Source organism: Microcaecilia unicolor, chromosome 6, assembly GCF_901765095.1.
Source record: "Microcaecilia unicolor chromosome 6, aMicUni1.1, whole genome shotgun sequence".
In the NCBI taxonomy this organism is placed as follows: domain Eukaryota; kingdom Metazoa; phylum Chordata; class Amphibia; order Gymnophiona; family Siphonopidae; genus Microcaecilia; species Microcaecilia unicolor.
This window is the reverse complement of record NC_044036.1, coordinates 161,371,201-161,388,875: the sequence shown is the minus strand read 5'-3', so window position 1 is coordinate 161,388,875 and position 17,675 is coordinate 161,371,201. Positions and strand designations below refer to the sequence as shown.

The 17,675-nt window shown below is 44.0% G+C and overlaps 1 protein-coding gene across 1 annotated transcript in view; it reads left to right on the top strand.

Moving 5' to 3' along the window:
- Positions 1 to 17,675, top strand: part of CACNA1D (calcium voltage-gated channel subunit alpha1 D) — a 384,574-nt gene that overhangs the window by 225,644 nt on the left and 141,255 nt on the right. The window contains 5 exon segments of the mRNA XM_030205472.1: positions 1,618 to 1,687; positions 2,485 to 2,554; positions 4,567 to 4,708; positions 7,541 to 7,670; positions 15,620 to 15,679. Of these exon segments, the coding sequence (XP_030061332.1) occupies positions 1,618 to 1,687; positions 2,485 to 2,554; positions 4,567 to 4,708; positions 7,541 to 7,670; positions 15,620 to 15,679 (472 nt within the window).

The window sequence follows — 17,675 nt, the reverse complement described above, 5'->3', positions numbered from 1 at the left end:
CACCTCCTTTTTTGGACCACGTGTAAATTTTAGACATGGATCCCGCATAATTATAGAATATGAGTGCGCCACACGTAAATTTAGGTATGAGCATTTGCACCATGTTTTCGCTGGTGCAAATGGACACACCTAAATTTACACACAGAGCATTATTCTGTAATTCTGCACGTAACCCAAAGCCACACCCCATGTTCTGCTCCAAAATGCCCACGACCCTCCCATTTCCACACCTCCTTTTTTGGACCACGTGTAAAATTTAGACGTGGATCCCACATAATTATAGAATATGAGTGCTCCACACGTAAATTTAGGTATGAGCATTTGCACCATGTTTTCGTTGGTGCAAATGGACACACCTAAATTTACACACAGAGCATTATTCTGTAATTCTGCACGTAACCCAAAGCCACACCCCATGTTCTGCTCCAAAATGCCCACGACCCTCCCATTTCCACACCTCCTTTTTTGGACCACGTGTAAAATTTGGACGTGGATCCCACATAATTATAGAATATGAGTGCTCCACACATAAATTTAGGTATGAGCATTTGCACCATGTTTTCGTTGGTGCAAATGGACACACCTAAATTTACTCACGACCTCTCCACTTACGCATTATTCTATAAACCACACTGAACTTTAGACACGGCGTATAAAATACCACTTAAGTGGAGAGGTTTTTGGCACTGATTTTTTTAGGCGCCACGTGTAGAATCTAGCCCTAAATATGTTGCTATCCAGGTACTGCTATTTGATATTGGTTATGCCTAGATAATTCCTGACTCTGCCCCTAAAATTGCCCTGGCACTGCCCAGATAGTGCTGCGGGGGTATCCTGGATTTTCATTGTCACTCTCCAGCAGTGGGGTAGCAAGGGGGGGGAGGGGCGGTCCGCCCCGAGTGTCAGCTCGGGGTGGGGGGTGCTCCCTGCCAGCTCCCCCCCCGGGTGCAGCACGATGACCCCCCCCCCCCGACCAGTGCCTACCCTCCTCAGCTCCCTCCGGCTCCAACCAGCTCCCGCACCCTACCTTTAAAGAAATTTCCGAAGCCGTGGAGAGGCGAGGCGCAGCGCCTCGCGCCTGCATGTAAAAGAAGTGTGGACCTCATCGGGCCTTCCCTCATGCTATCTGTCCTGCCCTCCGCTGACGCAACTTCCTATTTCCGCAAGGGTGGGACAGACAGCGTGAGGGAAGGCCCGATGAGGAGCCAGGCTTCTTTACATGCAGGCGCGAGGCGCTGCGCCTCGCCTCTCCACGGCTTCGGAAATTTCTTTAAAGGTAGGGTGCAGGAGCTGGTTGGAGGGATCTGAGGAGGGTAGGCACTGGGTCGGGGGGGGGGGGGGTCATCGTGCTGCACCCGGGGGGGGGGGGGGGGGTGCAATGGCAAACCTCCCCGGGTGGCAGCCCTCCTTGCTACGCCACTGCTCTCCAGGTCTGTGCAGCTGAAAATCCACATTGCACCTGGTCAGCAGGAGCTGCTCCTTCCCGATTAACTTTCTTTGCAAACTGACTCTATAGTATGTTTTATCTTTAAGTGCTTGTTGGTGGAATTGAACGTATGTCTAGTTTTGCGAGATGAGGTTATAATAAATTCTGTTTTAAATGCTTTCTTCAACCAGAAAGGAGAGCCTGGAAAATAAAGAAGCTGAAAAATCAGAAGCTATCCGGGGGACAGCTAAGGAAATTAAGGTGTTTAGTCTTGATTTAATGAGAACATATTTACTTTTCTATAATCGTCTGCTTTTGAAACCCTGGCTACCATCCTCTTCTATAGCACACCACCTATATAGGGGAGTTACATGTGGTGAAACTAAAGAGTCACCAGCACAAAACCTTTCACTGAAGCACTCTGCCAGTTCTGTCCCCCCATAGCAGCAGAAAGTGTGCATCAGAGGGAGCGAGACTGGCAGAGCCTGGCTGAATGCTTGAACACAAGGCACTGTGCGGTCGCTCTCTTGTTTCCTTTTTTGACTTCCTAGTTGCAGTATTGGCAAGGGTCTGCTGGACAAGGAGAACTTTGAGGAGATGGATCAGACTATGGGAGAGGCAAGGAGGGGGTGATGCTGGGATACTGGGTAGGGAGGAAGAGGAAGGGAAAGAAAGAGAGAGAGGGGAGATGCTGGACCATGTTGGGAAGTGGAGGGAGAGAGGGTGCAACTCAAAAATGGGCATGGCCAGGGGAGTGGTATGGATGGGACAGGGGTGTTCCCAAAATTTGTGCGCACTGTTATAGAATAGGGCTATTTACGCGACGGGTCCAATTTTCACGGGAGAATTGGACCCCCCCCCCCCCCCCCAAATGAGTCGGGGGCTGACATTTACACCAGGCTTCAGCTGGCATAAATTCTGGCACTCAGCTTTAGACAAGGGAATTGGCTTTAAGCACTGTTCTATAGAGAATACTCATCCTAGAGCTCCCTTTATAGAATATTCCCGGCGTTGTTTTTTCAGTGGCATTTGGAGAATTCTGTATTGCTTTTCTGTAGGTTATAATTGATGAATACCAAGAAGACAATGATGAGGAGAAGGATCCATACCCAGCTGATGACATTCCAGGTATGATGTATGAATCAATAGTCATCAACATAGTAGAAATGAAGGTGATATTCAAGAGTCCTAGGAGTACACTGGTGTTAATGTAACGATTGAAATACACTCACAGTCCTTTTTAACTTACACGTGTTAACAAAAATCATGTTCAAAGTTTGTTTATGGAAGCCAGTCTGCTGTCTCAATTGATGGTTTTGAATTGAAGTTTAACACGATTTTTGCCTCCTATTTATTTATTAATTTGCTTATTTATATATTGTCGTATTCAAAGCAGGTTCACAAAATTAAACATAAATAATGCTTAAAATGATATACAAATACTGATAAAAACAAATAAAACTACAGCAAATTACGTTCAATTTGCTGCCATTGTCACACCAGCATATCTCATTGCATCCATAGGCCCACCACAATGCTACATATTCCTACTACTGCTACTACTTATCATTTCTGTAGCACTACTAGATGTAGGCAGGGCTGTACACTGAACATGTAAAAGATAGTCCCTGCTCAACAGAAATTGCAATCTAATCAAGACAGGCAAACAGGACAAATAAAGGATAAGGGGATTACTTAAGGTGGGAATGATAAAACAGACCTGGGTTCTGAACAAGTGAATAGGAGTTAGGAATTAAAAGCAGTCTCAAAAAGGTGGGTTTTTAGCCTAGATTTGAAGATGGCAAGAGCTGAAGTTTGGCATACTGATTCAGGAAATCTATTCCAGGCATATGTTGCAGCAAGATAAAAGGAACAGAGTCTGGAGTTGGCAGTTGAGGAAAAAGATACAGATAAGAAAGATTTACCCGATGAACGGAGTTCCCAGGGAGGAGTGTAGGGAGAGATGGTAATGGGGAGGTACTGAGGAGCTGCAGAGTGAACGCACTTGTAAGTCAATAAGAGGAGTTTGAATTGTATGCGGAAAGGGATAGAGAGTCAATGAAGTGATTGAGGAGAGGGCTACTATGAACATAGTGACACTGGCGGAATATAAGTCGTGCAGCAGAATTTTAAAGTGATTGAAGGGGAGAGAGATGGCTTAGTGGGAGACCTGTGAGAAGCAAGTTACAGTAGTATAAGCGAGAGGTGATGAAAGTATGGATAAGGGTTTTGGTAGTGTGCTCAGAAGCTAAATTTTAAATGGTTCAGTCATAAGCCTGTTCAAATAAGTATGTTTTCAGTTGTTTCTTAGAAAGCACAGTATCAGATTGCAGTTTCAAAGCCAAAGGCAACTCGTTCCACTCTTCCAGACTGGCTATTGAGAAAGCACAAGCCAGAATCTCAACAAAACAGACCTTAGGGAATGACAGGATTGATAATCATCATGTGCCTTCAGAAGGCAGGGCTCCATTGGACCTATACATTCTCAAAATTGTGGACAAATAAGATGGGGAATCAGTACTTAAAAGTTTAAGAATCAACACTGGCAGTTTAATTCTAAACAATGTAGGTAGCCAAAAATAGGCACAAGGGGTACCAACCTCACACATACGGCTCTGGGGCCACCTGAATGTTAGGTTTGACATCTGAAAGTGCAAGAAACAATGTGATTCAGTTCATGAAGTGTCGTATTTGTGAAATACATATCCTTGTGCCTATTTTTGTATTTGATAATTGACATCATACATTATTTATTTATTTATTTGCATCACTGTTGCACTATTACATAGGAGGTGTCTCAGTAATTATATACATGTGAGAGCCAGAGTAGCAGCTGTAGATATAGGGCTGTATTGATGGCTCAGAAGAGAGTTATTATGTTTATTTGGTTTGTTTTTGGTTAATATAATTTCCAGGATTTATTTGTGTGGGCAATTGTGATTTTATCCTGATTTGAGGGTTTTCTCAAAGTTTGGTTTGCATTGATATTTCTTTAAGTAGCTTTTTGTTTTATGATCCAAACATATAAGAAATTTGTAAACCTGAATAAACAAACCAAATATTGTTGCATGTTAAACAAAGTTTTAATAATTACAAAACATGAATTTCATTGCCCCAAATGCTCCTGCTTAATTTTGAAGTAGGTGAAGATGACAACGATGATGATGAGCCAGAGCTACCTATCGGCCCTCGTCCTCGAAGAATATCAGAATTGAAAATGAAGGAGAAAATAACGCCTATTCCTGAAGGGAGTGCCTTCTTCATTTTCAGTAATACCAACCCGTAAATACCCATTATTTCAAATATTTTTATTATTCCATCAATCATTTCTGTAGTACAGTCATTAAGTAATTCATTCAGGGGTTAATTTTATTACTTGGGGAAACGTAGACAGACTTTGCAGTGTTTTCAAAGTAAAAGTAACCATGTCATTTCACGATGAAAATTCTCTGAGGAAGTGTACTTATCTGTGTTTACACTTGCTAATCTATGGATATGTATTCTGAGTTAGCATCCCCTGGATTCTATGTAAGTCACCCAAAGTTGGGTGTGTAAATTTGGGTGCCAATTGCAGATCTGCGCACAAATTAATTAGTGAGGCGTTAATAATCATTAATTGGTGTTAACTAGCAGAAATTTGAAGTTATGCACACATTTTATAAAATGCCTAAATTTCATAGTGCACAACTGCAAAGGGGCGTTGGCATAGGAGGGGCATGGTTGAACCAGGGGGTGATCCCAGGAGTTAAGTGCAATGTTATAGAATCAGGGCCACCGAAAGACTGAGCCAGGCCTGGGCAGGGCCGCCATCATTGGGCCCAGGGCAGTGCCGCTGCTGTCCCCTCAGGATCGCTGCCGCTGCTGCCGCCCCCCTCCCCCAGGATTGCCACCGCCGCTGCCGCCCCCGCCCACCACAACTGCAGTCTGCAACTACCTTAGCTGGCGGGGATCCCAAGGCCCCGCCAGCAGAAGAGGTCTTTTTCCAGTGCTGCTCTTCTTCACTCTGCTGCATGGCCTGCCCCTTCGGCTGCTTTTTCTCTCACATCGTGCATGTTCGGTTTCAAAACCGAGCATGTGCAGCCTGAGGGGAATAACTGCCGTTTGTCACAGGCAAGGCAGCAGAGTGATGAAGAGCAACACTCCAGCCTCCAGCCAAACCAGAGGTCCTAGCCAGAAGTCCAGCCTCCAAGGGGGGCCCGGTGCCAGAGTTTTCTCTCTCCTGCTCCTGTCGGGACGCAATCACCCGGGACCCGTCAGGAGCAGGGGAGAGAGAGAGACCCCGGCGCTGGGCCTCCCTTGGAGGCTCGGACCCGGAGATTTTGCCCCCCCCCCCCCCCCCCCCCCCCCCCCCCCACTGCCTCCTCTGTCAGTGGCCCTGTATAGAATACTGTCATTTGTACACCTAACTGCTATAAATTGGGTGCCAGCATTTACACCAGGTGTTTGCAGGCATAAATGCTGGCACCCAAAGTTAGGTGCGAAATGTGCTCTAAGCTAGAATTCTGTAAAGGGCGCTCAGCTTAGCCAGGTTGATCCCAGTGCATGACTTTAGTCTTCATTTAGGGCCCCTTTTACTAAGTGGCGGTAAGCCCAACGCGGACTTACTGCTCGCTAAACAGGACGTACCGCTGGGCTACTGCATCATCTCGGTGGTACTTCCCACCTCTAGTGCGCCGTCATATCTGGCACTACAAAAATATATTTATTTTTGTAACACTGGAGTGTACCCAGTGGTAATCATTGCCCAGTTATCACCAGGTTACCATGGGAGCCCTTACCGCAACCTCAATTGATGGTGGTAAGGGCTCCCCATGAAATGGCCATGTGCCAAGTGCTTTACTTGACGTGTGGCCATTTCCCGTAGGAAAGAGAGACTTCCCTTTTACCCACTGCAGTAAAAGAGGGTTTCAGCGCGTGTGAAAACCACGCACCAACGCCAGCACAGGTTCCCTTTTGCTGCAGCTTGGTCAAAGGGGCCCTTAATGAATTGCACCTAATATGGACACATATTTGAAAATTCAAAAGTATCTGGGTACTTCTAAATTTCACTCCAGCCCTGTACCGTAGAATGCCTGCCCTTGCTGCGGAGAAAAGATAATATGAAATGCCATTATGCATTTACATTTACCTTCATTTAAGTTGGACAATTTCCATGAAAAATGCATTGTTTTACCCTCAAAAATGGCTTTTAAAATTGCCCTTGTAGGGGGTCTTTGTACCAAGCTTCGGTGAAAACTGACCTTAGTATGCCCTTACGTGGGTCTTTCCCACATGCTAAGTCTATTTTTACCGCAGCCATAAAAATGCCTTTTATTTCAATTATTTTTGTTAAAAGCCATGTGCTAATGTTGGCATTAGCATGTGGCCATTTTCAAAAATGACTGCATGAGCAATTACTGCCACTTATTTTGCAGGCGGTAAGGGCTCATGCGTTATCCGTGCACTAACTAGTTAACGCATGCTAATGTAGATGACCTAACTGGTTAATCCAGTAAGGCCCTCTCTCCGCCCCTGACATGCTCCTCAAAAAAAAACAAAACCAATAATGCATTATGAACGCAATTAGGATGTACACATTCAAAAACTACCATGTGATGATTCAGCACTTTCTCTCCACTTTTTTGTGTTGTTACCAGAATGTCCCTCAAACACGTTGCATAATAGGTAGGATAGTGAAAATATTATTGATTACAGATCCTACTCATTCCGAATTATTACAATGATTCAGCATCTCCCATGGTAGTGTATTTTTCTATGTTAGGTATGCATTAGCATCTAACAAAGCTTAATAAAAGGACCCCTTACTGATTTTGATAATAATTAACAAACTAACAAAAATATTTCTTATTCCACGAATTGACCAATAGAACAGAGAGAGGAAGCAATTGTTGCAGCTTAAATCACGTGCTTTTCCCTACATTTAGAAATGAAACATTTATAACAGGCATTATTCACCGCTTAGGCAGAAAGAGTCTGGGATAAACGTATCTTGCATGACAGGGAAAAGAATCATCTTATAAACTTAAGTGTGGTACCTCAAGTGCTCAAATTTGTTTTGTAATGCTGTCGGCATAGTTATTTAACATATATGTGTTTGTGCCTTTTTTATTCCAGTGTTCGAGTTGCATGTCACAAGCTCATCAACCATCACATCTTTACAAACCTCATCTTGGTCTTCATTATGCTGAGTAGTGCTTCCCTTGCTGCTGAAGACCCTATTCGCAGTCAGTCTTTCCGGAACATTGTAAGCAGCAACGGTTGTTTTGTATAAATCAAATTGCAGTGGTCTTTTTTCAGAACAATCAGGCTAGTCAGGGGCACATTATTTATCATAAGCACAGCCACTCATAAAGGGGCATTTTTACCAAACAGCAGTAAAAAGTGGCCGTAGCATGCCCTTACATGGGTCATTCCCACATGCTAAGGCCATTTGTACTGCTGGAGTAAAATGGCTGATTGTCCCATTTTTATTATTAATGGCCATATGTTAATTTTCCCATTAGCTCGTAAGCCCCTACCACCGCCTGTCTTTTAGGTGGTAGGGACTCACGTATTAAACCTGCGCTAATCAGTTAGCGCACAGCAATGCCCATGTGCTAACTTGGGGGTCCTTTTACTAAGGTGCGCTGAAAAATGGCCTTCGATAATGTACATTTTTTGTACATGCGCAGGATCATTTTTCAGCACACCTGTAAAGATGCCTTTCTTTTATTTTGACCAAAAACGGACATGCGGCAAAATGAAAATTGGCGCGTGTCCATTTTGGGTCTGAGACCTTACCGCCACCCATTGACTTAGCGGTAAGGTCTCGTTCATTAACTGGGCGGTAAAGGTCTACGTGTGTAGAATGCCTTTTACTGCCTGGTAGCGCCACAAGCCAGAAAAAAAAAAGTATTTTCTGGCGTTCTTGGGGACGTGTGCCAAAAATGAAATTATCACCTGGGCCACACGGTAGCTGGGCAGTAATCCAAAATCGACGCGCGTTGGGCATGCAGAGGTATGTACATGGCTTAGTAAAAGGGCCCCCTGATTAGCACAAAACACGCCCCCTGAACTGGCCCCAGCACTAAAAAATATGTTTTATTTTTTAGCCTGTGGGTAGCGCACGCACATCCCCAAATTATCATGGGATGCCTCATCGAGCCTCATAATAAGTCATTTTTTGCTGCGGTTAGCACGATTTAGTGCTTACCACTTCTTTCTATTAACCACTGATTTCTCTTTTCTAGGTGTACAATAAAGATTGTATTTTGCCGTTAACTTGCTTAACATCTATTCATCAATGAATATCTGTTTTAAAGAGTAAATATATTTTAATGTAACTAAACTATACATATACATAGTAACATAGTAGATGACGGCAGAAAAAGACCTTCACGGTCCATCCAGACTGCCCAACAAGATAACTCATAAGTGCTACTTTTTGTGTATACCTTACCTTGATTTGTATCTGTCTTTTTCAGGGCACAGACCATATAAGTCTGCCCAGCACTAGCCCCACCTCCCAACCACCAGCCCCTTGATTTGTATCTGTCTTTTTCAGGACACAGACCATATAAGTCTGCCCAGCACTAACCCCGCCTCCCAACCACCAGCCCCTTGATTTGTATCTGTCTTTTTCAGGGCACAGACCATATAAGTCTGCTCAGCACTAGCCCCGCCTCCCAACCACCAGCCCCTTGATTTGTATCTGTCTTTTTCAGGGCACAGACCGTATAAGTCTGCCCAGCACTAACCCCGCCTCCCAACCACCAGCCCCGCCTCTGCTATCCAATCTCTGCTAAGCTCCTGAGGATCCCTTCTTTCCAAACAGGATTCCTTTATGTTTATCCCACGCATGTTTGAATTCCGTTACCGTTTTCATCTCCACCACCTCCTGCGGGAGAGCATTCCAAGCATCCACCAGTCTCTCCGTGAAAAAATATGCAGATTAATGTTCTTCATGTAGTTTCAGCGCATTTCATTTAACCTGAACAAATGTCTGTAATGTTAACTACATTTAAAATGTCATATATTTGTTTTTAAAACTTGTTTTGCCTCACAGGTTTGGATGTTAACATCCCTTTAGGATCTAACTTGAACCCTTATTGGCCCTATCAGAGTATGCCTAACCAGTACTTGTGATATCCCAACATTAGCTTGAAAGCTTGAAGGAGCTTCGACATGTATTATTTTGACATCCCGTGAGGCTATGTGTTAAACTGTGGTATTTAGCTTGTAGTATTGAGATTGGGAAGTTCACGCATAATCCTCCTCATTCTGTAACTTGGAGCCTAATCTTAGCCACTAAAGAGGAAATTCTATATATGGCACCAAAAAAATTGGTGCTGAAATCAGTGCCAACTAAGCTTATGCTATAATTGGTGTTAGATTTAGGAATTGATTATAGAATAAGCTTAGTTGATATTTCAGCGCCTAAATCTATGCGCATCCATTTGGTGTAAATTTCTTGTCATAGATTTAGGCGCACTAGGCTATATTCTATAACTAGGCACCTAAATTTTGGAATGTCCACAAAATGCCCATTTCTCTGCCCATAACCATGCCCCTTTTTGCCTGCATGCATTAGAAGTTCGTCATACATGCATTACAGAATATGCTTATCGAGCTGTGTGTATAAATTCTAATCAGTGTCAATTAATGCTCATTGTTGTTTAGGTGCTGTTATTAGTGCTCATTAGCTTGTTAAGCTTGCTAAATTATAGCATTGTTATAGAATTCGCACTGATTTTGGCGCCAGTCCTTAGGAGCGCTATGTAGAATCCGGGGGTAAGGGCCTTATTCTATAAAGGTTATGCCTCTAAATTTATGCTCCTAATTTATGAGCATAATTTACGCTCCTAAATTTATGCTCAAATCTATTTTGCAGCATAGAGTATGCTCATAATTTAGGAGCATAAATTTAGGAGTGTAAATTTTAGGAACATAAATTTAGGAGCATAACCTTTGTGGCAGATGACGTTTAATGTGAGCAAGTGCAAAGTGATGCATGTGGGAAAGAGGAACCGAAATTATAGCTACGTCATGCAAGGTTCCACGTTAGGAGTCACAGACCAAGAAAGGGATCTAGGTGTCGTCGTTGATGATACGTTGAAATCTTCTGCTTAGTGTGCTGCCGCGGCTAAGAAAGCAAATAGAATGTTAGGTATTATTAGGAAAGGAATGGAAAACAAAAATGAGAATGCTATAATGCCTTTGTATCGCTCCATGGTGCGACCGCACCTCGAATATTGTGTTCAATTCTCGTCGCCGCATCTCAAAAAAGATATAGTGCAATTAGAAAAGGTACAGAGAAGGGCGACAAAAATGATAAAGGGGATGGGACGACTTCCCTATGAGGAAAGGCTAAAGTGGCTAGGGCTCTTCAGCTTGGAGAAAAGGCGGCTGAGGGGAGATATGATAGAGGTCTATAAAATAATGAGTAGAGTTGAATGGGTAGATGTGAAGTGTCCACGCTTTCCAAATATACTAGAACTAGGGGGCATGCGATGAAGCTACAATGTAGTAAATTTAAAACAAATGGGAGAAAAATTTTCTTCACTCAACGTGTAATTAAACTCTGGAATTTGTTGCCAGAGAATATGGTAAAGGAAATTAGCTTAGCGGAGTTTAAAAAAGGTTTGGACGGCTTCCTAAAGGAAAAGTCCATAGACCGTTATTAAGTGGACTTGTGGAAAATCCACTATTTCTGGGATAAGCAGTATAAAATATTTTGTACATTTTTGGGATCTTACTGGGTATTTGTGACCTGGATTGGCCACTGTTGGAGACAGGATGCTGGGCTCGATGGACCTTTGGTCTTTCCCAGTATGGCAATACTTATGTACTTATGTACTTTATAGAAGAAGGCCCTAAGTGCACACTTGTGTTATAGAAAAATAGCAATTTCATGCATCAGAGTTGCCAATAATTGACAGCTGCGTGTGTTGGTGCTAGGTATTATTCTATATATAACCTGTGTGCCAAAGTAGCTTGCATGTAAGTGTGAGAGGATCATGTATGAGACAACTACTAGAGAACACAGTGGCCATTTTTACAATGGAGTTGCTAGATTCAGGAGTGAGTGGGGTTCATACCTGTCCCCATCACCCCATTGGACCACCAGGAATTAAAATAGGCCCGGGGGGGGGGGGGGGGGGGGGGGGGGGTCAGTGATTGTGTTGGGGGATGGGAGAGGCACCGAGATTGTGTTGGGGTGGGAGGGAGGGAGGTCCTAGATTGTTTTGGGGGTAGGTGGGAGGGGTGATCAGAACTTGCTGGGGTAGGTGGGAAGGACGGGAAGACACCACTTTGCAGGCTGGGTCCCAGACGTTATGTGGGTTCTGGCACCCATCTAGCTAACTGGGCATAGTTAGGACTGCTTTTTATAAGGTCCTACATGCCCAGTTAACTGTGTGGACACCAACACTGAATATTGCCAGCACCCACATAACTCTCAGCTGCTCCTCCTGTACCGCCCCTCATCTGCCTACTTTCAGCATGGACTGTGAGTACAAGTTTCTAGAGGAAAAGTCTATAGTCTGCTATTGAGATAGACATGGGGAAGCCACTGCTTGCCTGGGATCAATAGCATGGAATGTTGCTACTGTTTGGGGTTCTACATTGAATGTTGCTACTATTTAGGATTCTGTCAGTACTTGTGATCTAATTGGCCACTGTTGGAAACAGGATACTGAGCTAGATGGACCATTGGTCTGACCGAGTATGGCTATTCTTATATTCACCGGCGCTGTCTAGTTAAGTATCTCTAATCTATGGCTAAACAGGCACAAGCGATTTAAAACAGGCAGGAGGCTCTCCTGCCCATTTAAATCGCTTAGAATATGGACCTCATTGTTTTTATTTCTTTTGCCCTGTTTCACACACTTTTATGTTTTTTTTTTACTTCATGAAATTTATATAATTGGCAAATATAAGAACTTTAAAAAGAATGTCCATGTTCTCATAAATGGGAACGTGATTTTGAATACACTCTAGTCTTTGGGTTTGATTTAGGGATATGCATTTAAAAACATGCACAATTGCTAAATGCTGCATGTCCTGTTTTATACCTATGGGCCACTTGGCACTTAGCATGCACTAACGGACAATTAGCGTGCGCTAAGCTTTAGTAAAAGGGTCCCATTTTTGTTAAGACGCTTTAAAAATTTTAGTGCATGCAAAATCATTTTAATGCATATTAACTTACGAACTGATTTCTATGCATTAAAATGTTCTGTGGGCTAAAATGTTTATGAACATGAATGTGTGAAAAAAATGGAGGGAAAAAAGGTAAATTCTCCATAAATAAATCATAAATGTTTTGCCTGTGCATTATTTGATTCCTGTGGACCAGAGCGGAGGTTGGGAGGCGGTTAGAATCTTTTTCCATAAATCTGAGCATGACTGTTTTTGATACTTTATTATTACAGTTTTCTCAAATCTATTTAGAGAGATGTGGTAGCCATGTTAGTCCTCTTTTAAAGGCAATCAATAGAAATAAAATAAAATTAAACATAGAAAAGAAAGTAAGATGATACCTTTTTTATTGGACTAACTTAGGGGTCTTTTTACTAAGGTGCACTGAAAAATAGCCTGCGGTAGTGTAGGTGCGTGTTACGGACGCCTGCAGATCCATTTTTCAGCGCACCTGAAAAAAATGGCTTTTAAAAAAAATTTGACTGAAAATGGACGTGCGGCAAAATGAAAATTGACACACATTTTGGGTCTGAGACTTTACCACCAGCCATTGACTTAGCAGTAAGGTCTCGTGTGTTAACTGGGCAGTAATGGTCTATGCGCATCAAATGCCTTTTTTACTGCCCGGTAGCGCTGTGCACCAGAAGATAAAAACTATTTTGTGGCATGTATAGTGGACGCGCGTCAAAAATGAAATTACCACCCGGGCCACGTGGTAGCCGGGCAGTAACTCAGAATTGGCATATGTTGGGCGTGCGTAGGCGCTTACACGGCTTAGTGAAAGGGCCCCTCAATATATTTTTTGATTAGCTTTCTTTTCTTTTCTATGTTTTATTTTATTTATTTCTATTCATTACCTCAAATCTATTTTATTGCACTGGTGATACTGACCAGTGGCGTAGCCAGACAGCCAGTTTTGGGTGGGCCTGAGCCCAAAGTGGGTGGGCACAAAATTTTATCTGCTCCGCCCTCCCTCCACCACTATACCCACCATTTCTCCCTCCTCTCCACCCCTATGCCTACCATTTCTCCCCCTCCCCACCTGTCCCCTCTGTATGCAGCATGTGTCCCTCCCCTCCACCTCATACACAGCCAAGACGTCTCCCTTCCTCACCCCTCCACCCCTTTGCTGCGTCTCTCCCTTTTCCCCCGTGCATCTCTCTCACCCACCAACCAAGCCTCATCTTTCCATCTTCCCTCCCACCTGTGCAGCATCTTTCTTTCCATCTTCCCTTCCCCCTGTGCAGCTGCTGTGTCCCCCGTCTTCCCTCCCCCATGCGACATCTTTCCCCCATCATCCCTCCCCCCGCGCAGCTGCAGCATCTCACCCTCCTTGCAGGCCCGCCCAGCAGCAGTGTTCCTGATGGCGATTCTACTCGCAGGCTCTGCTCGCAGTCGCAGCAATTCCCACATGCTGCCTGCCGGCTGCTGCTCAACAATCTCCTTGTGCTACTAAGCGCTAACCCGTAAGTCTCTCCTGCAGAGGAGAGATTTCCGGGTTAGCGCTTAGTAGCGCAAGGAGATTGAGCGGCAGCCAGCACTGGCAGGCAGCATGTGGGAATCGCTGCGACTGCGAGCGGAGCCTGCGACTGGAATCCCCGTCAGGAACTTTGCTGCTGGGCGGGCCTGACCCGAAATTGGGTGGGTCCAGGCCCACCCGGGCTGCCCGTGGCTACGCCCCTGATACTGACTCACTCAGATACGTTCACATTCTTATGAGATACAAGTATCTAACTTCTAAGGTACACAAACTGTGTTTTGATCCTGCAGCTTTCTGCTGCTTCTTTGTATCACCAGCTCAGTAGGAACCAGGGCTGGGATTTGGCACTATGAGCATTGATTTGCACCTACCCAGAGATTTCTCCCTCTATTATATATTCTACCATCCAACACACAATCTGGTCATTGCAGTGACAATCATTGGTGGGAGTTATGCACTAGGGGGTCCTTTTACCAAGCTGCTTGCAAAAAGGGACCTGCGCTGTTGGTGGGGGGCTGTTTTTCCTGCACACAAGGGCCCTTTTTACCGCAGCAGGTAAAAAGACCCTAGGCACACATGGCCATGCGGTAAGAGAACTCTTTCCGCATGGCCATGCGATAGGGAGCCCTTACCCCCACCCATTGATGCCTGATTACCCGCCGGGTTATCGCCGTACAAGACGTTTCCAGGGGCTTTCTTTTTCCCCCAGAAATGGCACACGCTCGGGGTGGGACTACCACCGGTGGCTGCGTTGTGCCGGCAGTAGTCCTGAATGAGCGAGTGGTAAGCCCGCGTTTGGCTTACTGCCACTCTGTAAAAGGGCCCCTCAGGTCCTTCTGGACTGCTACAATCATGGGACCTGAAACTGACCACTAGGTGTCACTCTTAAGCAGTGCCATGGCTCCCACCTCCCTGAGGGCTTTGAATGCTTCCTTTTAAATGCATTTCCAACCCCAGTTAACCCACAAAGGAGAGCAGTGGGCTGAGATCCAGGGATGTGAGGATTCAAATCTCACTACCACTACTTATGATTCTGAGTGAGTCATTTAATTCTCCATTGCCTCAGGTACACACTAATTTAGGCTCTCTGAGGACAGAGAAATACCTACTATACCTGAATGTAACTTGCCTTGAGTGACTAGTGAAAAGGTGTAAGCTTACTTCGAAGTACTCACTATAGAAAATCACTATAGCAAACTGCTGAAGCTTTGTGAAAGCATTTTCACAACTTTTTGTGTGTGTCTTACTGTTTACATTTGTCACTGCTCTGTTCAGACTTTAACTTGTGCCTGTATTGTATTGCTTTATAGTAAGAGGAAAGATGAGCAGAGACTGAGTAGTGCCAGTAGGTGGGGCTGCTGGGCAAACTAAATGGGCCAAGCAAGTCCTTATCTATTGTTGGATAATCTGAGAAGAGAATTAAAAAATGGGCTTTGTGCTCTGAAATGAACTACAAATAAAATTATTTACCCTTTGGCTGTGCTTACATTTCTCCAGATGAGTGCCTTACTGTTCTGTTTATTATGCCTTTGCAGATACTTGGTTACTTTGACTATGCTTTCACAGGCATCTTTACTGTTGAAATCCTGTTGAAGGTAACAAAATGTTAATTGATCCTCATTAGCTGAGAAACCACATTAGCAGTAATGTTTGTAACTTTTTTTTTCACCCTCCAGATCCTAGGCTATGCAGATTATGTCTTCACTAGTATGTTTACCTTTGAGATCGTTTTGAAGGTAACAGGGTCACACACACGCATGTCTAAAGGGATTTTCCCTTGTGTGGCATGCCACGCAAATGAAACTTTGAAGTGTTTTTCCAATTTCCTGTTTTGATTAAAAGGCCAAAATGAAACTATTTTGACTAACTGCACTCTACACCTTTGGCAATTCTGCATTGTTTTGACTGATTTCTTGTAACTGTTTGAATGCATGTAAAAGATATATTTTAATGTGATATTCCTCCCTTCACACCTTGCAGTTGCCAAAATAAGAAAATAATTTCTTTTTTGCATGAGACTATTTTTCTAGGTTCTCAAAAAACATTTTTTTTAAATGGTAACTGTCTTAGAACTAACCTGTCCAGGAAGGATTTTTTTTTTTTTTTTACCTATGGGACAAGGACAGTAGAAACTCCTTACTAAACAGAGTGTTAATGGGTGCATGTAGTGTATGCATAATGTAATAAACTATACATTAATAGACCAAAAATATTTAACAACTACAATTTGGGACATGGTCTTACAGGACATGAACCCTGCCAGGTTTAACTGTAATAGACATGCATTAACTTGGGGACCTGGGACTAACCCCACTCCTTGACACTCCTACCTCCCCCTTCTCTTCCCCCCCTTACCCTGCAACCCTTTTGCCCGGTGCATAATGAAAGTCTTGGACAAAGTTTGGTACAGACACATAGGCCACAGCTTGTTTAATAACAACATTTATAAGCAGTCATAACCAGACTTAAACCCAAGCTATAATAACAACCATAACATCCTAAACCTTTCTCATCCCTAATTCCACTGCCCCGCCATTTTAGCTAGAGCGGTACCTGCAACATGAACCTCCATGCCTACGTACACCCGGTCACTTGACCCACCAGCCTGCCGGCTCATAGAGCCTCCCAGTTGCTCATCGCCCAGTGAGCTTCCCCCGTAACTTGGGTACCCACTTGCAATGACCTGGATTTGTGACCTGGATTGGCCACTGTTGGAAACAGGATGCTGGGCTTGATGGACCTTTGGTTTGTCCCAGTATGGCAATACTTATGTACGACATCCCCAGCAACTACACCATCAATCCCATAAGCCCTCAACCTCTGCTCCACATACTCCTGGGTGGGTAAGCCACCTCCGAGGAGCTGGAAAAAGCTTCTGCACCTCAGAAGAGCCCCCATTTAATACCTCCTTTGCCCTCCCTTTCCTCCCTTTCTGCCATCCAATCAGCACACTGAACCTCGGCAGGAAAGACCGCTTAGCCTTAAACTGACCAATCCCCCAAGGCTCCCATCCCCCCTTCCCTGCCAGCATCAGCTAACTTCCTTCCCCAGCCCCAACGGCGCCATGAAGGCTACTGGAGTGGGGAGCCCAACCCCCAGTTGCTCTCACTCCTTCGAGACTGGGCTCTTGGGCTGATATTTAAAATATATTGGCAAATGCTTATTGCTCTTGCCAAAATACATTGTCCATGTACGAGTTTAAATTGGAATTTTCCTTTAATGTATAGTTTGTATTCTAAATGGTTATTTCACTCATATAGTGGGACTATTCAACCTCTAAAACTAAAATGACCATAGCTATGTGCCTTCATCTTTTTGCTTGCCAGCGAATAGCTACAGAAGTAACTTATTCACGAATGGCCTTAGCTTGAAAGTTGAAGCTGGATATTGAGGGCAACAGTAGCAGTGATTCTGAAAATATGGCTCCATTGGATATGAAAGAAATTACTAAATTTGTATTTTCAGGCTGATATCTGGCCAGTTAGGTCATTTGTTGAGTAGCCTTACACATATCAGTGAAATTATGTTGGTACACAAAGAGCTATTTTACTTAAAATACAATTTGGGTATGTGTTTGAGGATGAGCATAAA